Here is a 24,479-nt window from a genome sequence, read left to right as displayed (position 1 = left end):
GACATCGACACAATTCAAACATCTTTGGCTCTATACACAAACACAAGGGATTTGAACAAATGAACAAGATGTGCTTGAACTGCAGCTTTATTTAAGGGGATTTACATCCAATTGAGATGAACAGTGCAACAATTACAAAAGTTTGCATATGTGCCTCCCACTTGTTAAGGGTCCAAACGCATTTGGACAGTCTGACAGTGTGCAGTTAAAGCACATCCTATTCGTTGGATTTCTAATCTATGGGCTCAATGCACAGCTATAGTTTAAAAGCCAATGATAAACTTCCGTTGAAAGGTTAATGTGACTATTTTCAATTTCTCAAGGTTGTTTTTACAGCATCGATGTTGTAATGTAATTACAATACATTCAGCTAAATAAACTTAAGCATTTATTTAGTTGTTCAAGCATATAATGAGATGAAAGACATCAGTAGCAACAGGCTAGCGCAGAAATTCCATTGAAAACACTGAGGTAAAATAAACTGTCATATATTAAAGACATGGCGGGGGGAAATGGAATTCAATGCAGTGCTTCTTGTCCGATCTGAGACTCACTTCATATCATACATTTAACAGGCAGTGTAGATTTTTGATTTTTTAAGAAATCAGATCTTAATCGTGACAATTGACGGGAAATCCTTGAACTGCCTAGCTGAAAATGAACAGTCTGTGTGCATATAGCCCATTGTGCTGGTGTTTAGAGCCAAAAATGCTAGAATTGTTTCAATGTCCAAATATTTATGAACCTAACTGTGTATATATATATATATATATATATATATATATATATATATATATATATATATATATATATATATATATATATATATATTAGATTTTTAAAATATTTTATTATGGTGTAATACTTTCATAAACTTTTCTAAACTTCTCTGATGAAATCTTGGTAAATATTAGAATGCCAATGCACCACAACAATAACCAGTAATAATGATAAGCCTAATACTACAACATAAATAGTAGTCATAAAAATTATAACACAGTCTCAAAGGACTTTTCTTCACCTGAAATGTTTATCTTTTCATCATGAAATGTTTGATCGCAATAATTACCTTGAATTTCCCTTCACTTGATTGGCATGATCTTTTTAATCTGTATGGCAGGGACAGTCACTGTAACATTGAACATATTTTGCAGTATTAAACATATTAATAAAGATTTCATCAGGCCCAGAAAATTCTTCAAAAATAACATAAAGAATGGTCTTGTCAGCTGCCATAGTCCCAGGGCTTGCATCATCAGAACTGGCTGCTTGCTTTTCAAAATGTTTCGTAACATCGTGTCAAGGCTCAATTCAGCCCTGATGCTTTCTCCGCAGACTGTTTCACTCTTGCGTGTCACATGACCAGGCAGCATTCGATGTTTAAAAAAATGCATTTTTAAAACATTACAATATGATTGCAAATGCAACTAATCTTTCAGCCCTAGTAGACTGCTGATGATAATTCACTCATAATCCGAGATGGATACAGAAAAGCTTTAACACACTTCCCCCACCATGATTCAGAGCCGTTGGCACCTGTTGACAGAACCAGTGGGTGGCAATTAAGCTGCATTTGGAAGAACATGGCATTTCAACACATTGCGGCTACAGTCATATACTGGAACAGCTTCAGCAGCATTTAATTGGACACATCATTATCTGTCGGCCCTGCATTTGGATTCTTGAATTACATGATTGTGTATTTTTGTTCTTGCCACAAAACCTACGGGGGGTCTCAGTCCTCTTCTTTCCACTTCAATTAGACTAACAATTCATTCAGTTGGCCGCTTTTCCACCCCGGTGCCCAGGCCGCCACAGAAGACCAAAACACAATGTGTCACGCAGACACTTGTTTACTCGAGGATGCCATCAATCTGTTACTCTGTTTAATTTACCATGGCAATTTGGTAATTAAAGAACTAACACTCTATTCTTTATTAAAGCTTCTCATTAGCTCTTGTTATCTGAGATTGTTTACCTCCTTGGAAAATGAGCTTAGAAAAATGCACCAAATGAGCTGATACAGAAGTGAAATAAACATTTAAGCAATTTTAGAGTGTGTTTTGCATAATTAACCATTAAACGCATACTCTGTAAATAATGCAGGGTTCCACACAATTCCATTAAGTTAACTAATAATGATTAAGTGGATTGAATATAAAACAATTAGGTTGTGCCAAAAAGATCTCAAGAATTGTTATTAAAGCTCATTTGAAATAAGTCATTTGAACAAGCATGGGTGACTTGGTGGCTCAGTGGTTAGCACCGTCATCTCCCAGCAAGAAGGTCGCTGGTTTGAGTCCCAACTGAGCCGGTTTTGAGTAAACAAAATTGGCCTTAGTGTATGAATGCATGTATGAATGTGAGAGCGTATGGGTGTTTCCCAGTACTGGGTTGCAGCTGGAAGGGCATCCCCTACCTAAAACATATGTGGAAACAGTTGTCTGTTCATTCCGCTCTGGCGACCCGTGATAAATAAGGGAGTAAGCCGGAGAAAAATGAATGAATGAATTTGAACAAGCAGCAATAACCTTTTTCTCGAGTGCATATTTACATGTTTGTGCGTGTATAGCTCTATTGTTATACTGTGCTCTCGATGTCAGAATTAGGGAGGGGAAATGAGTCATTTGCTTAATTTAGTTCTTTTGAACAAATTAGCAGTTTAGTCAAAGAACTCACATAATGTCATTTTATATGTTCTAGAACAATAATAAACTTCATAATATGTCAACGAGTCCAAGGTTTTTGATTCGAGTACCGCTTGGACTGATTCTATTTAAATCATGCTTTTTAGACCGATGATGTTTTAGTAAACGAAGTCTAAGACTAAAACTATTGGCACTATTATGTTTCAAAGAGCCAGTATAGGCAAAACACAGGCGAAAATGATTCATGATGGTGCGCAAACTGAAGAGCGGGAAGCAGGTATGAAGATAGTTGCGCGTTGGGTTCGGTGCGCATGGGGGCTGAACCAAAAAGCGAGCCAGACTAAAAAAAAACCGTAGAGCTGGGGGGTTGGGGGTGGAATTACTGGAGTTTTCTGGAAGACAGAACAATACGGGAGATGGGCGGGAGATGGCTCTGAAATACGGAAACTCCTGGGAAAAACGGGAGTGTTGGCAGGTATGTTTATATAGCGCTTTATTCGACTCAAAAAGTGCTTTACACATTGGGGGGTGGGGGGGGGGGGTTATTCACAGATATAACTTATTCACAGTTATGTCTGACTGAACCGCGCTGCTCTTCTGAACTAATACACAAGTTGGTCTTGATGGCGAATCTCCTCCAGAAATGACAGCAACTCTTTGTTTACAAGTTTGTAGGTGTTTGAGTAGTTGCTATCACTTGACGTGTATTCGTCAGGATCGACTATACCTCGCGTTTGTTTCATACAAATTACAAAACCAAAAAAACATTTGTTTTCAAGTGCCTGGTTCATTTAAAAGTAGAGATTTCAAGCTTTATCTAGATTTATTTCTTACGTCTTTTAAGCAAGTTTTCACTAAAATTCAGTGTGTTTGTTGAACACCAAAGTTTTGTAAAAGCAGACGTCTGGTACGAACTTTTTCATCAGTCTATAGCGATCGATGATTGGCTCTTTTGTACTAGTAGGCGGGGCTTCATTTACGTTATTGACGTTACACTTTTTCCCATTCAAAACTATTCAAGTGGCATGTCTTGTGTATTTTATGGTAGTTGATGTAACTCATTAAATAGGCTTAAAAACTGGTTAAGTTTGACCTCCATAATTTGGAAATAGACGTAGAATGTTCTCTAATTTGGATCTTCACTATTGACCTTATTCTCCGCAGACGAGTGGGTGCTGCCATTTAAATTTTTTTGGCACGAGACTTCCGGTCTCATTCACTTCCATTCATTTTTAGACATTAAAAACTGCTCGTTTCGCTGTTTGATGTTGCAAACCGATATTTCCTTGTTATATTATTCTACTTGGTCTGTATAGTCATGCAAACATTTGTTTGTAGAGCAAGTAGTTTGACCGTTTTTTGCCATTTATTATTCCTTGTCATTTCTCCCATAAGCGACTGAAACGGAAGTTCTAAGACAATCGCGAAAACAGGCGCACTTCCGCATTTTAGAATAAGGTCAATATCACAGCTATGTTATACAAGTGTAGTAGTTAAGCAGTTTGGATTTAGCTGTTTATCCAGATTTAATTAGTATTGGGTTCTATTCCCACATTCACCTCTGAAATGACATATAGCCATCTTAATTAACATATAAATAAAGTGAATTAAAATGAAGTAAATGGTGTCTTAGATTGTGAGCCGAAAGGTTCTTTTCGTAGACATTGGATGTAAGGGAAGCATCACCATCGCAACACTGAGGTGCCGTTGTCATTGTTGCCTCACACCTGAGGGGTTCCTATGGCAACGTGAGCCTCAGGTGAAACCGTTGCTGTTCTCAAAAAAGAAACCTGAGGTCTTTAAGCAGAGTCAACAATGAATCATTCTCTATGAGGGCATTGTCATATTCAAAGCTGCTGGGGTACGTTTGCGAACATGGCAGGTAATGTGATAACAGACCATTTGTTGAATGATAGTATCACTATGCAGGCTGTAAACGCAGAACTTTTTTATTTTTGGGGGGTCTCTTATAATACCATTTGCAATTGTATTTAATCATTTTCTGCAATGTTATCACAGCCGTCAGTGACGGCATTGTTTCCGAGTAGAAAGCCAATTTATTGCGCCATTATCAGTTAATATTTGATTAAACTGCAATGGAGACACTTGAAAGCATATGTTCGGTTAATCAGTCTCCGGCTTTGTTCGTTCGTTTTTTAAAAGACATTTGGAATATAATTAAGCGCCTTAACATTCCACACACATTCATCCCATTGTTAACAACTCCATATGGGGTGTGTTTCTTGCGGATGGATGAAACGAATATATCAGTGTCAAGACTCAAAGCAGTCAGCCTTTGAATGTTAAACACCAAAATAAAAATTAATTTCACACTTTTTGATAGTGTGTATTAAAAAGCCAAAGAAATAATAACTTTCCTCCGAAAGGCTAAACGAATGACAGTGATAGCTGCAGTTAAGACTGATTTGTTCGGCGGCCATTGAGTGAAAGATGAATCGGTCGTTCTTGTTTGTGCCTAAGAGGAGATGAGAGAAAGCTAGAGCCGCTGTGGGGGGAAGAAAATCTGCTGCAGATTTGTTTATATTGTCAAAAATTGTTTTCTTGAGGAGTCTTTTAAACTCCCATGTCTTTGCGCATAAGACGTTTTGTACACATATCTGTCATATTAAGCCTTGAAAAGTAACTGGGGGAAGACAAAAGGGGCTGCAGCATCGTGGGACATCTTTGTTTTATGTAAGCAAGCGATGCTACGCCATTAAATGCAGTTTTTGAATTTATATGCGCCTCACAGAATCTGTAAGATGTTTAGATTTTATAGATAGATAGATTTGGAGGCAAATGCAAGGTGCACTTAAAATGCACCGGTGGTACCAAAGAAACTTTGTTTAGTTTTTATGGATTTTTCTTGTTGGCCAAGGACGGCTGAGGTGACTGATTCTGCTCTGCGGTGTATTTGTGTGTGTTTGAAGTAGAAGAGTAGCTGTCTTTTTTCCCAAATAAAAGAAGAATCAAACCTGACAGGGTTCAAGTGCAGACAGACAGAAAACGAATCACGGATCGACGCCAAGCGTAATTACGTATCTCAATATTCACGTAATATGGTGACATTGCCAATACTTTCCCCGCAGTTTGATTGATGGAGGTAATTAATCTACGTCATGTGCCAAAGAACACAAGGCAATATGTCTTTGTTTAAACGTTGTAGCTATAAAATTCAATTTCACAGCTCTGATTGAGGTAATCAAACACGTTTCTTACTTCATTGTGAAATCCTGACAATTGGTAATAAAAGACAGTTGGTAAGTTCATCTATAATTATTTCCAAGATTAATGTGCAGAGACAGTCATAGATACAATCCCACAGTTATTATTATCATTGTTTTCCTTTTATTTAGGTATAATTTCAGATGTTGTCGATTCCAATTCTTATCGATTCCCTGCTAATAATTCAATCATTCAATCAATTGGCTGCAAACAAATGTAAAAAGTTTTGTGCAAAGTGTGGAATGTTAAAGGAGCACTCCACATTTTTTGGAAATACTCTCATTTTACAACTCCCCTAGAGTTAAACTGTTGAGTTGTACCATTTTTGAATCCATTCAGCTCATCTCTGGTTCTGACGGGAGCACTTTTAGCTTAGCTTAGCATATATCATGGAATTGGATTAGACCATTAGCATCTCCCTAAGAATATGGCAAAAGAATTTCAATATTTTTAAAAACATCTGTACTTGCACTGTGTACAAATTTGTGTATTATTTTCTAGGCCGATATAAATATACTCTCATTCTGGCATATTAAGGAACATTGCTACCGTACCATGAGTTCAACTGACACAATTATATTAGTGCCTGAAAATAGTTCCCAGCACCCAGCCCTTGCACCACTAGTTAGAGAATCTGAATCTGTGTAATATCATTGCGCCTGCTGCAGCCATCGTACAGCAGCAAAGCTCCATTGATTATTACGCCAGAATGAGAGTATAGTTCTAGGCATATCGGCTTAGAAAATAACAACTATTCATTTTTCTGTCTGTATTAGTACAGGATGAACTTCAGAAATGTGAAGCGTTAAATATGAAAATTATCAATCAAATCTCTTTTTCAATTCTTAACCGAGAAGCTAATGGTCTAATCTAATTCAATGGTCTATGCTAAGCTAAGCTAAGCTAAAAGTGCTCCTGCCATATCCAAAGATCAGGTAGATGGATTAATAATGTAAAACTCAACTGAATAACTCTGGGGGAGTTGTAAAATGAGTCTGTTTTGTTAAAAAGTGTAGTGTTCCTTTAAGAATTATGTATATTGAAGTAAGCTTCCTATGACAAAGCAGGTCTAACTGCAAAAAGCACAGCACAGCATTGATCTGCATCAGGCTACTCCGCTTGCTCACGCAGATTATGCAGCGCTTGCGCAAATGATTTTTGCCAGGCAGAATAACAGGCTGTGCGACTATGAGAAATGATCACCTTAAAATGTACATCGGTATGCAGGTTCAAGAGACTTTATTTAAATGAAATACATCCCTTTCTCTGTCGCTCTATTGGATTATCATGGAGGCTCCTGCATGGCAGATCGCCAGGTCAGCCTCTCACAGACATGAAAATAAAGTGTGTGTACAGGAATCGATAAATAGAACCGAAATGCGTGTGCCTAATCGGATCTACGGATCTTAAAAATTTGGAAGCGGTTTAAAAATGGAACCGGTTCTTGATACTTAACCCTATTATGTAGGCTTTATGTCAGCATCAGAAAGCATTGTTATTAGCGTTAAGTGAACTGCAGCCAGGAACATATTCCTTGTGGATTTTGGTCTTAGCTTAGAGAAGGAAAAAATAGAAATACCTTTGAAGTTACAGTTTGTAAATGTCCAATAAAAACATGCTTTTGATTTTCATAGCAAAGTAAATGTTTTTTTTCAGTTTTGAATGCAAACAACTAATAGGATTTAAGTCAGATATGCCACAAACATATGTCATTGTGTCTGCATGTAAGATTGTCTCTTAACATCCCAGTAATTATTCAAAATACTGAATTAGAAACCACCCAGAACATGTAATAAAACATCCTGAAACAATACCGAGCAACCACCCCAAAAAACATGGTCTTGCAAATCAACATCTGCCTGGAAATCAGTCAGAACCTGTTAGAAACTTATAGAAAACCTTCAAGAAACTACATAATTTGACAAGCCAGCAATGCATAAAATAATATAGCAACCGTCAAAACACCCTAGAAACGATTCCCAGTCACCATGCAAATCACCCAAGTCTTGCATGGCAACAATCACATAGAAACTGACACCCTTGAATCTCTAGCAACTACATCCAAGCTCTAAAGAGGGCTAAAACCACCTAGAACATCCTACAAACCTGCATAAAATACCCTAGCAACCATTACAACACCCTCAAAACCACTCCCAGTCAGCAGCACCCAAATCATCCAAGTCTTGCATGACATCAATCACCTAAAGACTGACATCCTAGAAACTGCACAAATACCCTAGCAACTATCATTACATCCTAGAAACCATTCCTTGTCAACCACCCAAAACGCCAAAGCACTGAATTCAACACTTGAAACCTCAAAGAAACTGTACAAACTACCTTAAAATTTCACAAATAACAACCCAGAACAACCTAGCAACCCCTAGTTATTAATAACCACCTAGAACATTATAGAAAGTACACCTAGCAACCATCAGAACCTACTAGAAACTACTCATAGCAACCACCCAAAACATCCTTGCCCTGAATCTGAGCAAACATAAAAACTATTTAGAACACCTTAGCAACCATTTAAAACTTCATAAGTATCAAACTTGTGAGGTTTTCATAGGCGAGCACTGTACACATTTTCTCCAAGTCTAGTTTTTGCCAAGTCTGTTTCATGCCGTCAGTGATGCAGAAATTGCACACACCTTCACCTTTAAATAAATTAGCCTCTTGGAAATCTAAACTCAGTGAAGAAATGTCAGGAAAGTCTATTTCATGAATCTACAATAGGTCTGCAAAAGGGAAGATTTTAGATTATATCTGATGTATTTATGCGCTTTTCTGTGCCCATACTGAATGCAAAGCTTTAATATTTCATTCCTATTTTCTTGCGTTTTCAGATACTAAGGCATAGACGCTATGCAAATACAGACCTTTGTGACTATTCTGCAAATGGCATTGGGATGATTAAACCAAATGCAATTTAACCTTCAAGTGTTTCACCCTGAAATAAGCATTTTATATTCAGGCAATATGGCCGTGCTTGGGACAGTTTTACCAGTTTTTCTTTAACTTGTCTTACATCCAAGCTCAAATCCCAGATTACCAATGCAGTTAAAGAATTGGTTCACTTCCAGAATGAAAATGTCCTTAAATGTATTCCTTGTCATCCAAGGTGTCCGTGTCTTTCCTTCCTCAGTCAAAAAGAAATTAAAGTTTTGGAGCAAAGAATTTTGGGATTTTTTCTCCAAATAGTGGACATCTATAGTGCTTAATGGTTTAAAGCAGAGGTGCCCAAAGTCGATCCTGGGAGGCCGATGTTTTGAAGAGTCTAGGGGTCCGTTCTTCGTACCTCGCTTAAATGATCTAAGATGATTTGGCAGATCCTGGATCTTTTAATCTTGATAACTGATCTCTCGCTAATTTGGTTCTTCAAACAAGTTCGCGAATCAGATTAGAATGTCTGGATAAACTGATCTGAGATTGCTGTGTGGGTTGTGAAGGACAGATCTATCGATCCTCGAAATCATGATCAGCAATGCAGCGATTGGCTGACGGCACAGCAGCGTAATGACATCATCTGATTAATATTCAATTATCCATGTGAGCAAAATTACATCAAATTAGCAATAAACGGTGCGTTAAATATGACACGCAATAACCTTCCACATTTGTTGTGAGCTGCAGGCTTTACACTTTCATGTGTCAAGAGTATTCATCATGTATTTCAATGCAAATCAGTGTATTTAGTTCTACATTTAGAAAATATTTTCTTTATTATAGTAGCCGTTTTTTTAATCGGTGTAAAGAATAACTGGATGTTTACAAAAGCATTTTGATATTGGTAAAGGTGTCTGAAACTTTTGTGAAGCATCAAAACACAGGCATATTAACTATCAAAACATGTTTATGACTGCATAAATGTATTATTTCTTTTAAAAAAAGTCACATGTTCTGCATTTCTATTATACACAATTTGTACTAAAGCTATCTAAAAAGTTCATATAAATAAGTTTTCTCTTTGCACAACCAGGTGAGTCTTTGTACTTTCATTTCGAGGGTGCAGATTGCATAAGTTTTATTAATATGTATAACTATATTTATTTTATTAATAACTATAACTTTATATATATATAGTTAAAAAATATGTACCAATTTCCCACGTGTATATAACTACTACTGTAAGAAAATATCAGAATTCGGTACATACTTTCTGTATTATCTTTGCTTGAACTGAGCCGATCTAATCCTGTTTATATAAATTGAACCTGCTCCCGATCAGGTTTGACCTAGCAGAACTGTTGCTATGACAACACCTCTCGGATCAGCTTTGAAGAACGAAACGATCCTGAATCGTGTCAAATCGTCAATATCCAAATCCAGCTAACTGAGTAATCCACGTACGAAGAACTGACCCTAGGTCCAACCTTAATCATACCTGAACATGCTAATCAAGCTTCTACTAGATATACTAGAAACTTCCAGGCAGGTATGTTGAAGCAAGTTGCAGGACTTTGCTGGACACCAGCCCTCCAGGTCTGAGTTAGGACATGCCTTGTTTTAAAGAACGCTCCACTTTTTAAAAAAATAGGCTAATTTTAAACTCCCCAAGTTAAACGAATCCTTTTTTAAACCATTCAGCAGATCTCTGGGTCTGGTGGGAGAACTTTACCTTAGCTTAGCATAAATCATTGAAACAGATTAGACCATTAGCATCTTACTCAAAACTTCAAAAAAGGTGAAGACATGGTACAGCAGCAATGTTCCTTGATTATTAGGCCAGAATGAGAGTATAGTTCCTAATCATATCTGATTCAATGATCTAAGCCAGGGGTGCACAAACTTGGTCCTGGAGGGTCAGTGTCCAGCAAAGATTAGTTCCAAGCCCAATCAGACACCTGGGCTAGCTAATCAACCTTTTACTAGGCTTTCTAAAAACATCCTTGCAGGTGTGTTGAGGCAAGTTGAAGCTAAAATCTGCAGGACACTGACCCTACAGGACCGAGTTTGGACACCCCTGATCTAAGCGAAGCAAAAAGTGCTTCCACCACACCTGTAGATAAGCCAAATGGATTCAAAAATTATAAAACTCAGCTGTTTAACTGTAGGGAGTTGTAAAATTAGCCTATTTCCAGTCAAACAATCAGTAATTTAATTAAAAAAAGATCCTTTTTAACTAAAGACAAGCATTTGTGGTTTAAAATGTACTTGAATAAGGTGAAATATCCTAAAATGTTGTCCTCAAAAATCTTATGTTCTTTTCCAGAACATCACCTATGGCAAGGAGGTGAGGACATTTTGAGGTGTTTTTTATTCTGGAAGTGAACTAATCCTTTAACATTAACCTGACACAACATTAATCCCATTTCCATGCAATGTTGCACGCCTAAATGTGTCCTTGGTTTCCTTTCACCACCTGATTTGTAAATTCCAAATATCCATGCGCATAAACAAATCTGTAGCCTTGGAGAGCAGACACATGAAACTATATGAGCAGCATCTCAAAAATCCACTTTCTCGCCAACGGTCGTCAGACGGATAATCTGACGGGTGAGAGAAACGGCGCGGGTTCGGTAATTCAATCCAGACGGCAGTTTGCTTCTCAGCACTCAGTCGGCTAATGTCATTACGGACAGGACTGTCGTAATGTGTCAGGGGACGAGGCGGAGGTGTCGCGGAGTCAGCGTCTGTAAGGCACACGGCTCCCTCCTCATTTAGCGCTAGATTTCCCAGCAGGCCGCCCCTGAAATGGATTGTTGGCTCTTGGCAAGGCAAACCACTCTATCTTACAAAATCTTTCAAGGGAGAGCTTAAAAAATGAGAAGACGCACTCTTTTGATTATTAAGGTCTTGCGTTGTTCGTCTGGGTGATGGAGTAGTTTGAAGTCGTGTCAGAATTATCCTACTTGCGAGTTGAGCTTGCATCAATAAAAGTCGCAACTGGCAGTGGGAAGTTTTATACGTTCTAAATGCAATTAAACAAGACACTTTGGTTTTGGTTATACAAGGTTGTAAGGGAAATATCAACTCTCTAGCTAAGGAAGCTTTTAGAAAATGCAACTCATGACCAAATCACATTTCCGATCGTTCATGATCATACCAGGTGTGTACAGTTCTGTTGTTTCTGATCTACCCATAAACAGAAACTTCCATAGGATAACTGGAACACTAAGGATTTACCGTAGTTTTCTTAAGTAGAATACTCTCGTAGTTCTGAGGCCAAGCTGAATCGTTCTCTTTGCTTAATTGTTCCATTCCGAGCCGATCAGTATCAGTCAATATGGATACGGTTTTATTTTCTTTCTACCTTGGAGCTTATAACGGAACTCTGGAGTGTAATACAAATGTGCCAGTTGTTGCCTTTGTAATGCAAGTGTAATGTAAACCGTGATAAAGATGATGATCAAGTCATTTTGTTTTTGGAACTAATTTTTTCTGATGTTCTTCTGCTTAGCCAGCTATAGAGAAACTGGCAGCCAGGCAACAGAGTGGCCACATCACATGCACCAGTGCCCATTTCTTTAAAGAAAATGGCTAGATACAAAGAAAAACCTGACAGATCTTCTGCGCCATGCAGTAATCTGGCTATGTGCACTCCGATCTGCTTATTTAAAAAACTAACAGCACAATGCAGCAGGCTATAACAAAAATAATGTTTAGTTATTATCTTTTTGACTGCATTTAAGTCTCAACTTATAACTTTATATCAACAATAATGTGCTGTTGATTCATTAGATGAGCAGATCAGAACGTGTGCAGTTTTTACACGTTACTAGTGCAGAGCTCCTGTCAAGCGTTAGCTAATGAACATTTTCGCCTTTATTTTCATTGATGAAATTAACACAGACACACACACACACACACACAATCTACCATCTGGAATTCCAGGCAGAGAATGTTTCCTTTTTAATTGTGGCCTACTGTACTAGGCTTGGAAATACAATTAACCGTAACTTGCTAGAACTGTTTGGCAGGATGGAAATGTGGATACAGATATTAGAAATAGCCAAGAAGATTTGGGTTAGGTATGTACACCAGGGTATTAACCTGTAACTCACAGTTAATGACTGGGATAGGTGTAGGACTATACTTCTTTAATAGGAATGATCTTCCATGATCAACAATAGTTGATTTAGGTGCATGTCTTGGAGCAAAATTGACTGAAGTACCTCATTCGTTCAAATCAAGCCTGCTATTTCCTAATCCCATTCCCTTCCACTGTTATATCCATAAATATGAAGACATCAATGAACTGACAAGCTGGTAATAAAATGCAAATCTGTCCTCGGTGCCTATTGAGAATGTCTGAAAGGACTCTCGGGTTGCCTTGGGTTACTTTTCCTGTGTATGAAGGCGCATCAATATCCAAACTTGCAGATTAAGAATGATGGCTCTTAGTTTAGCATTCCCCGATTCCCGCTTGCGCGCCAGCAATCACTCCTTTGGGTGGCCCAGTGGCCACCGAGCGAATGACAAATGCTACAATCTTCAGTTTAGCCCGAGCACCGGATTCTTTCTCATTAATAATGGAAAATACAACTGCATTTTTCACCAGACAGATTCAGGATGAAAGGGAAGGGATTGTGTGCTTTAGATTGCGGAGACAAGGTTTTTTCAAAGCCCCGGGTGACCTAAAGAAAGGCATTAAACGCTGAGGAATGATTCTGACATAAAACCGAAGGTTACGGAAGGCAGCTAATCCTACGCTCTGTATTCAAGCACAGAGAGTTTTCAACACACAGGTCTTAGCTGGAGTGTCCTGGTTTAAAATCAAGCCCTTCTTTAATTTTGCAAACCGCATTAATTCCACCCCCTTTAGGGGACGTGACGAACCTCTAGTTGCACAGGTTAGGAAAATGCATAGCCACACTAGTCCCATCCTTTACTTAGGAATGGAAATTAGATGATTAATTGAGGCCTTACCCCTTGTGTGGCTTGAATTAACAAATGTTGTTTGTGCCAGGTCTGCAAGGTCCAGAAAACCCTTGCTACAAATAAAGCAAAGCAGCTCAAATCCTAAGACTTTGTTGAAATCTGTGATCTCTCGAGAAGGTACTTCAATGCCTGTGTCTAAACGCCAGCAATTTAAAGATGCACCCTGTGGATTCGGCACAAACAACCTCGGCCTAAACAGACTGCGCTTAAATAGGTCATGATCTAGACGAAAGTGAAATATTTTTGGCTTTTTGAGAGGGTAAATTTGATTTCGAGCTGACTCATCCTGTTGACAGATGTCTGTATGAAACGGGTTTATGTCTAGTGCCCTTGAGGTCAAAAAATTGGATTACCGTCATTCAGTGGAAGTAGATTTTTCTGCATATTAACTTCTGCTGTTTGAAATTGAGGCTTGCTGAGACAAAAAAAGAGAGGATTATGCAAAAATTGTTCAAAGAGTCAATAGCTCCACCATGTGGTTGAATAAGAAAGTTGTCTAAGAGTAAATGTAAGGATCGCCAAACTGATAATTCAACCAAAAAGTCAATTCTATTATGATTGACTCACTCTTAACTCTTTACAAACCTCTTTAATATCTTTTATCTAGTATCTTTTTATCTAGTATCTGTTGAATGAAAGAACGCTGGAAAACACTAGACAATGATTTCCATGTAATTTTTCCTCTTCTTCAAAAAATATTTCAACAAAAAAGCAACCCATAAGGTTTGGTAACCACTTAAGGGTAAGAAAATGCTTTTAAAAAATGCTCAAAACATAATAATTTAACAAAAATAGTCGATGGATATTTACAAAAAAAAACCATACAATATGTCAAGTTTATTAACAAATAACATCTTGACCAAGTTTTGTACAACTGTAGGATGTAATATAAGCCTCAAACCACACTGTCCAGTCTTTTCAGCAAACATCTTTCCACATCATATAACATTTAGACAAATATAGGTGCAACAGGTGAGCCATGACTGGTCCGTGTTTAACGCGTCTTGTGCTTACTGGGCAACTTTCTGCGATCCTTTGTGGCGTTGCGTTTCCTCTTCTTACTCAAGAAGTTCTCCAGTTTTCCACTCTTTTTAAGCTCGCTGTACTTCTCCGCCAACTCCAGCTTCTTCTTGTCAGCTGTAAAGAGATTTTATCGATTTTATACAATTATAAACAGTGTATCACATAGGTTATTGGATGTTTCTTTGATATATGATGTACAATTGTGAATTTAGTCAGTAGGTATGTTTCAATCCACCTATTTTCATGCACATTTTGGAATATCACATTAAAAAAAGTTAGAAGTAAATGCCAAGATGCGCATACATTTTGAAATAGCACATAATAAATGATAACAAGGAGAATACACGTTTTTTATGCGATAAGAAAAAATGTGCATAAACTCTGATGGTAGTAACTTATTATACAAGAAACAAGGCCCAGAGTCATCTATAAAAAAGACAGCAAATAAGACTTTTTTGTTTAGAAATTACATGCCAGTTAATCAGGAAGTGACAATTTTGTTGTCTTTGACTCTTTGTCTTTGATTTAATAGAAACGGTGCTTTATTCGCAAATGTTTTATGCAACATTGCAGTTTTCCGCAAATCTAATTTGCATCGAGTGGAAACATAGGTATTGTATATGGTGAATTTTCCCAATGTCTTGTCCAAAACAATCTGTTACTTCCACATGTGCTACACATACACTGAAAAAGGCAAATGGTCAAGGAAGAAGTTGAAAGATATATTTACATTTCTTCAGGTAGAAAGGTTTGTGTCCTTGGCCGACCAGCTCTCTCTGTTTACGCTTGAATTCCAGCTCCTTTTCTCTCTCCTGCTCTTGTCTCTGTCGGGCCCTCTGCTGGTTGTCCTGTATTACACACACATATGCACAGAGATTAGATAAACTGCAATATTAAAGGTTATCACAACTATAATGATGAGTTGCATGATTATCTGATAAAGATTTAACTTTAAGGCAAGATACTGAAGAGGAATAAAGTAAAAAAAACAATTGGGCTACTTGAGGTCAATTTCTTGATTTCTTTGACAACTCAAGTGACCCCTCTTGAGTTTTAAGTTACAGTTAAACCTAAAATTATTCATACTCCTGGCAAATGAAGTTATTTCAATTCAACCAGCAACAATTTTTTGACAGGATATGACACAGGATTCTCCCAAAAGATGATGGCATCATTGTGAAAAAAAAAAAAGATTCTCAGCATTTTTTACATTTGAACAAAAACTGTAAGTCAGAATTTGCCAGGGCTATAAATAATTTCAGGCTTGACTGTTTATACATTTTCTTGGATTGTTTGTTTTGTTCAAAAATTCGTTTTACATTAAGTTTTATAAAATGTTATTTACACAGTATATGCAAATGAGGTACTATTTTTAAAACTAATGCAATGCATACATTTCTAGCACAGAAATCTAAAGACTGGCTAAAACCAGGCTCAAAATGTATGAGTGTGTATGTGTGTATATGCGTGATTTTTTAATTTATTTTTTGCTTAAAATCAAGATCAGGATTCTCACACAATTCTGTAGATGTGAAATAAAGGTTAATATGAGTAGGCTATTATTATTAGTGTTATTTTCAAGCATATGGTAAAACAACAACAATATTATTAGGCCTATGTGTAGTCTACTGTTGGTTAAAATGCTAAATTTTGTATAGACTTAGAATGGTGGACTTGAACAGACTTTAAATTTGTCCTGGTTGTTAATTCACAAGGGATGACATCAGAATGCAACTATTCATAATCCTGAAGTTGAATTATTATGTTTGAGACATATGCTTGTCATTTGTCTTTGACAACATTATTAGACCATTTTTTACTGATAAAATGAGACATTCGTCATTATCAGAGTCAACGCTTGCATTATATTCAACATTATGACACAAATGACATTCTTGGGCGAATTATACCTTATAAATACAGTATGTGACACTTTTAACATTTGTTTTAACATTGGCTGAATTCAGATCATGTGTAGGGTCGAATTAAGATCGCAATATTTTTTCGATTAATTGTGCAGCCCTAGTGTGTGTGTGTGTGTGTGTGTGTATATATTATATATATATTTATCACAACCTGAAAAAAATGTTGGATGAAATGAAACTAAATCCCATCCAAAGTTTGATAGATTTATAGCTCATTAACGAAGGGTAAAAAAAACTAACTTTGAGAAAAATATGAAGTTAAAATTAAATTAATTAAAACTAAAGTGTCATAATACGTCAAACATACCATTCTCTTGAGCAATGCTTTCAGTTCTTCTTGTTTAGCTTTTGATTTGGTTTTCTTGAGTTGCTTTCTCACCTCCTGAAACAAATAGCAGTGAGCATACAAATAATGAATCATGAAAACAAACATTAATCAATAAGGCGGTTCTGATTTTTACAAACCTGCGCTTCCTTTTCTTGGATGTTCTTGATAAATTTGTATGTCTGATTAAAGATTTCAGGTTTGTATTCTCCTGAGAGGTCATCAAAGCGAGGGTCTCTTGAAATCTGAAAAGGTCATGATTGCATAGTGACAAATCAGGTCTTCATTGTTCGAGCAAATGTTAAAGGGACAGTTCACCAAAAATTAACATTTACTCATCATTTAGTGTTGACAACAGGAGTTTCTTTTTTTTAATCCTGCTGAACACAAAATCTCTTGAAGAGAGATCTTTTGAAGCATTTCGGAAACCTGTCGCATTTCCACAGTCCATTTCCACAGACCGTTTCGAGCCAGAGCATTTATCAGGCCTGGCCGGGCCAATTGCCCTGGAGGTTGAGAGGTGAGGCTGAAATCATGTTGTGTTTCCACGCAAACCCCACCCCAAGAACACCCCATGAATCAATCGTTAGACAAACCACCTGGTTAAGTGGAATCAGGCGGGCAAAGCACACCATCGCATCATCACGAAACGATTAAAATGAAGACAACAGAAACAAGCAAAGGACACGCTACTGTACAGCATTACATGTCTATACCCACAGGTCTATGTATTTTCATTCATTATAATTGTTTACTCACCGATCGTGACCGACTGTTGGCGTTATGCATTGAGTGGTCTCACCACTAACGCACGGATGACCCAGCGCACCATCCATAATATAAAACACAGAATCTATTCAATAATAACTCTGTATACAGCGTTTTTATAACATCATTAATTAATTAAGGCTATATGACACTTGATATGTAATTCCTCGTTTTTTAAGAGAATAATTTAAGGATGTTGCATATTATTAGGTTATCTTAAGTAAAGGAAACCATAAGTGTCTCAGGACATAAGAGCAAGCAATAAAATATAGGCTATATCGTTGCGCTCGAGTACAGCAGCTTTCCAAAATCCGCATCAGTTTTAAGAAAAGAAATGTATCATACATTTGATAAGATTGTCTTAAATATTTCAGAACGGCATATCTAGACTGATTCTCCCCAAGGTAAAATTAAGATTTAAATTATAAAATATATTCCTCTGATAAAGCTCACCATTTTAAATTTAGGTTTTTTATTTTACTACATCATATAAAACATAAACACTTGTTTGAGGACCTAGAACACATTTTTTTTGTGCAGTTTTTCCCATTCTGTTTATAAAGCAGTGCAGGTCTGAATGACAGAAAATAACTGAAAGGTAGTTTCTGATGGTTTTGTTCACCTAAAATTTTGCATGATTTAATGAATATCATTGTATCTAATTAATTTATAAATAATAATTCAAAACTCCTCTGTTGTTTACTGTTTTTAGAAAATATCTAAAATCTTTTTTTCAGATTTGTAAAATAAAAGTTTAAAATGGCTTGAAACGGGTAATTCTTTTTTTTGTATTGTATATACATAAATTGACATAGCTTTTGTTTGTTTTATATTGGTTTATTTAATGTGATTTTATTATATCCAGTATTTGTAATTCTTTAAATTATTTCAGACAAAAGTCTTTCTGTTGTATTCATATTTTGAATCATCTCCAAAATAAATAATGAAAGAAATAAGCCGCTTGCATCAATGACAGAGCTGTAAATCCAGCGCTTTTTCCGACGGTTTCTCTCTCCCACACACATGCAACTTAACATGCATATTTCATGCACAAACACACTCTTTAAAGATGAGAAAAACTCTCGACAACTGAAAGTTAATGTCTTTAATATGGTGTAAAGATTATTATTATGAAACATCAGAGAAAAACAAGAAAAATCACTTATTAAATTAAAACTACTTGGTTTATTGTATGCAACAACCTTAAATTTAAAAGGGAAATATAAGGGTGAGCTTCAGCAAAAGACTCCTAGTCTGTAAGGTGTTTTTTAGAATATCTTAAACTGACCAGTAGCTATGTTTCTTCTTTCCCTTATTTGTTTATTTATTTATTGGAGCATGTACTCGTGTGTGATGGGAAAACTAGTGTAATGACAGCGGCACACCATCTTGCAAACTCCGCCTCTGCTTTCACTCCGCCCCAAAACCCCAGCTGACTCACTTTAGCCCAAGGTATTCAGCGGACAAAAAAAAGGCTGACCGCTGGCCCCGAAAAAGCCCTGCTTTGGCCCGATCATGCCTCGGAAGTGACTATGGAAATGCGACTGGCCATGGCTCGCTCGCTTTAGACGTGACATGGGAAACGCAGCTATAGACTTCTGTTGTAGAAAAAAAAATGCCTACCGGTTTCCAACATTCCTGCAAACTATAACCTTATTGAAGGTGAATAAATGATGAATAAATGTCCATTTTTGAATTGACGTTTTAATTAAATGAACATTTGTAACCTACCATTTTCTTTACAGGAACCACTTTTCGTAGGAAAGGCACACGTTGCTTTGAAGAGATCTCTTGAGGTCTAAGACAAAAAAAAACAGAGAGTCAGACAAAATGTACACAAGAGCCACATACTGCTAAACAAAATAACTAGCATAATTATTTAATAGTTTTAAATAAGGACATAAAATAATTAAAAGGTGGTTACAATTGTATTTTAAAGCAAAATAAAGGAAGTTGATCTAAAATTTTAAATAGTCAACATTGTTTTTGTTATTTGAAATAAAACTGACAGAATATAATGACTTGAAAAGACAAATATTTTGCATGTTGTTCGGGCTTTGATAATTAATTGAGATAAAATAAGTTTAAAAAAAAGCAGCAAAATGGCAAAAAATGCCATTATTAAATGCACATATTAAAAGGATTAAAATATGTTGAAAAGAAATATTTTAACAATAACAATTTTTTTAAACTTACATTAAAAAGGACCCAAACTTTAAATAAAAAATTAGTAAAAACACTGTAATAGTAGCAGAAATATAAAAATAATAAAATAAAATAATTGAAGCTAAAAACAAACACTCGTCTTTAAAATTAGAAAACAATCACATGAAATTTCCTTTTTTAATCAAAATAAGAAATAGCAATAATAACGAAACTTAATTTAGAACACATTAGCTACCCAAACCAAAGTAGATCAAATAACTAACGCTAAATAGGAACAGTTTTTTTCATATATAGGTTGGGCGATGTTGACCAATTTCACATCGTACAATGTCTAATGTGAAACATCACGATGAACGATGGCATCATCGTCATAGCATAGGAGGCGGTGAATTAATTATGAAAGAATTATTAATTAATTAATTCATAATAAAAAGATTTTTTGTATCCTACCGTTTCAACTACCTGACCCCCATGATCTTTGTTTTACCAATAAACAAATAATAAATAAATAAAGATAAGTTACACACAAAATACCACCAGCCAATCACTTTTTCCGCGGGACTCTGGTATGAATAGGCAGAGTGATCTGTGTCGCTATAATGGCATTGACAAACTGGGATGGTAAAAAAGGTGCACAACCAACAGGAACCAACCAACAGTATCTGAGCAAGTGCAAGTGCAAGTGCAAAAGCGAAAGATTGAATCAGTGTACTGACGCTGTAACACTTTACCCAATAGACTCAAAAGACCAAAGAGTCGTTAGATAGGGACAAGATTAATTAAATATCACGTTTAACAACTATAGTGAGACACGATCCTGCAGTACACCTTTGATAAACTGTCCGAAGTCCACTGCTCTCTGGGGATTTGTGCTCAAAGCACCCATTGACTGCCTGGAGCTCAGATGTGCACATACGCTGCAGCACATGACAGTGTGTGTGGTCACGTTATGTGCGTTTTTAGTGGTATAGTGTGGACCGAGGGCTGTTCAGAAATGCTAGTTGAAATGCCGGTGTGATTGTAGATCGTTTTCGTTCTAAAATGCCATTTAAAACTAAGACGTATTAGTGGGAACTAAGTGTGTATTTTTCGCAAGCGGATTACTGCTGCAACAAGGACGGGGCGGAGGATCGAGATGCCGGCTCAGCATTGTGATGTCAGCGATGGACGATGGCATCTTCCACCGACCCAACCCTAATAGATACATGCACCAGTCAAAAGTTTGGGGTCAGCTTTATTATTTTTTTTCATGTTTTCTTTTTTTAAAGAACATTATTCTGTTCATCAAGGCGGCATTTATTAAATGTAAAAAAATAAATAAAAAAAACGTATAATTAATTGTTAAATATTTATAAAAAATTTAAATAACTGCTTTCTTATTGCATGTAGTTTCAAATGATGTTATTATTCCAGTCTTGCTTTTATTAATATTAGCATTAATAATATTAATATTTATAATAGTAATAATTAATATAAGAGTGATTTCTGAAGGATCGTGTCATTCTGAAGACTGGAGTAAATGAAGTTGAAAATTCATGTTTAAAATCACTGGAATAAATGTTTAATTAAATTATAAACTACTTCTGAACAGTTACTTCATAATGCAATAACATTTTACAATTTTTTACTGTATTTTTGATTAAATAAATGCAGCTTTGGTGAGCAGCAGAGTTTTCATAGTACATATAAAATAACACAGCTATTACCTGTGTTTATTTAGTCGTTTCATGGGCTCGTTTTTCTTCTTTTGCTTTGTGTCTCCATAAGCAATTTTATTGTACGCTTTGGTCCCGACTTTATTCTGAAGCGCCATGATCTCCTCAAACGACATGGTTGATAATTCTGTATGAACACAATTACAAGAGTGTAAATATAAAATCTTTTTGAGAAAATAATTAAGAAGTAATAAGAAAAAACAATGACCTTTTTTAATGTTTCCCTCCATGTGTGACTGTGTCTTGCTGTTTCCTTCTTCTTCATGTTCACTATCAGACTCGTCTTCATCACCCGCTGCGTCATCTTCCTCATCCTCTTCTGGAGCCTCATCTTCTTCCTCTGCGGATCCCCCTTCATCTCTCATTTCCTCCTCATCCTCTGCTGGAGCTTGATTTATGCCCTTTTTACTGAGTAGAGCAAAGTTTCTCTCCATCTCTAACTCGTCTTCTTCATCATCAGAACTCTGAGGCTCCAGTTTGGCGGCTCTCTTTGTTAATTTTGCCTTTTTATTCAGGTTTTTGTCCATTTTTAAAAAAATAAAATTCAGCTTGTTTATGAGCTGTGGAAAGATACATTGATCATAAAGATTTTAATAGTTCTTGACTTTTCATAAATAGTTTTTTAGTTTGCTAAAATAGACTTTTTGTGACACTTTTTTGTATTCTGAAGGTTTTTACTGAGATATATTTTATACACAAGTCAGCTGATTAAGCATTTCATTCAGTCTCCTCCGGCTTAGTTCCTTTATTCATCACAGCCAAATTAACCCCCAACTTATTCAGCACATGTTTTACACAGCGGATGCCCTTACATTTAACTTGATAGTAAACTATTGAAAATTGTATTTTTGTTCACAGTATTTAATGAATTATGTAGTATTAAAAAGAGATTCACACGATCGCCCCTGTAAAAATCTTTAACTCAAAGCTGTCAAAGTAAAACAAAAAATATGAACCTGACTTCAAACAGTAGTCAGATTTTTAGCAATGTAGCATTATGCTAATTTTTGTATAAGAATGACTTGTATGAAAGTGTAAAATTAGTACATGGCATAAAATATTAGAAAACTTGTTTGTACAAAAAATATATAATTCCTTATGTGGATCAACTGAGAAATTATGGTGATTAATAAAATTTAGCAATGATAACATTTAAACTTTAACATTAAATATTACATAACAATCTTACAACTTATGAAAATTATTATTTAAAAATATGGATCTCCACATGACTATATACACTTAGAGGAAAAGTTCAGACGCAAAACATCTAAAGTGCCATATGAAATTGTCCTCTAATATCAGCATTTTTTCTCAGGCTCCTATGTCTTGATTCAGTAATTTCACATTTATGGCAAAGAATAGGTTATTTTATCGCATTTAACATGAAATGACTAAACATAAACATAAGAGGCTGAGTAAAATAATCATCGTAGAAGAAAATTACAGATGGCACTTGTAGGTATTTGCATCTGAACTCTTCAGCTATAATTAAAGTTATATGTTAGTAACTCAATGCTCGCGCTTACCGTGTTGTTGTTTTCATTTGTAAAGTTACTTCAGAATACAGCAGCCTAATATTACGATAAACGCAGGAGAATCTTAACATGACATATTCATTATAGATGCAGTGTAGTTCCAGGTAAAAAGAAGAAAAAAAAACTGTCAAAACATAGTGTGTAATATAACCAATAAAATGAATATTTGCGAGAAAGCCTCTTCTATCCACACGTGGAAGTCTATGAACTGCGCATGCGCGTAAATCATATCAAATTAAAAGTCCCACGTTTTTATAATCTCATGTCAAAATAAAACGTATTCATTCAGTTATTTATTGGTCAGAAAAAATATATCTGTATAATAGTTTCATATTTCTATCTATCTATCTATCTATCTATCTATCTATCTATCTATCTATCTATCTATCTATCTATCTATCTATCTATCTATCGTCTGTCTGTCTGTCTGTCAGTCTGTCTGTCTCTCTCTCTGTGTGTGTGTGTGTGTGTGTGTGTGTGTCTAGATTATTTTGTAAATACTTTTTAAATTAAATATTAATCTATGGATTTAAAGTCCGATTAAAACATTTTAAAAAGTTTTCCTTCAATGAACTCAATAATGTCCTTTTTGACATGATATTGCGCAAGTGGTTGTTATTTTCTTTTTGTATGGCTCTGGCAAGTTGAACTATCAATGCATTCTAGGTGTTGTTGTTTTTATGTTTTTATTATATCTATATGTTATGATATGACTGGACTAACTGCCGAGAACTAGAACTAGTCCACAACTAAATTCAGTAAAATGCATAACATGGCAGCATTTATGTTGTAATGGAGTAGCCTATATGCAAACTGAATTTTTAATTTCATTCAGCCAGCCCCAGGACCTCAGATTATTTGTCATCCCATACAAAATCGGTGCACTTGATCTGATTTCTTAAATCTGATTTCTTAATCATCACTGCCTGGCTGAGATACAATATAAAGTGGCTATCAGATCATACAAAAAGCTCTGCATTATTCTATTTTTCCACGCCATGTCTTTAAAATATGTAAATTAATTTTACCCCAGTATTTTCGATAGAATTTTTGCGCTGGCCTGCCGCTAATGACAGCGCCTGTGTTTAAACGGTCTTTCATCTTTTTTTACGCTTAAACAACAAAATGAATATGCTTTACTGAACATTTTTTAATTGCATTACAGCAACGATGCTGTAAAATAAACATTCTGAAATTGATAATAGTCACATAAAGCTCTCACCGGAAGTTCATCACTGGCTGAAAAACACTGCGCAAATAGC

At 36.0% G+C, this 24,479-nt stretch overlaps 1 protein-coding gene across 3 annotated transcripts; it reads right to left on the bottom strand.

Annotated features, from left to right (window-relative positions):
* Positions 1–14,574: 14,574 nt before the first annotated feature.
* On the bottom strand, positions 14,575–23,429 carry rrp36 (ribosomal RNA processing 36). 3 transcript variants are annotated; one of them, XR_015521067.1, is made up of 8 exons: positions 23,209–23,429; positions 21,888–22,239; positions 21,671–21,806; positions 19,330–19,596; positions 17,171–18,776; positions 17,013–17,087; positions 15,511–15,628; positions 14,575–14,894 (listed from the first exon to the last, which is right to left on the bottom strand). XR_015521067.1 is itself a non-coding variant. In NM_001079944.1 (8 exon segments), coding segments are annotated over 7 exon segments (963 nt in total). In that variant the 5' UTR covers positions 22,207–22,239; positions 23,209–23,429; the 3' UTR covers positions 14,581–14,751.
* Between the last annotated feature and the right edge of the window lie 1,050 nt (positions 23,430–24,479).

Source organism: Danio rerio, chromosome 22 (assembly GCF_052040795.2).
Source record: "Danio rerio strain M-AB ecotype USA chromosome 22, GRCz13ab, whole genome shotgun sequence".
NCBI lineage: Eukaryota > Metazoa > Chordata > Actinopteri > Cypriniformes > Danionidae > Danio > Danio rerio.
Note: the sequence above shows the minus strand (reverse complement) of the source record. Positions and strands in the feature narration are given on the sequence as shown.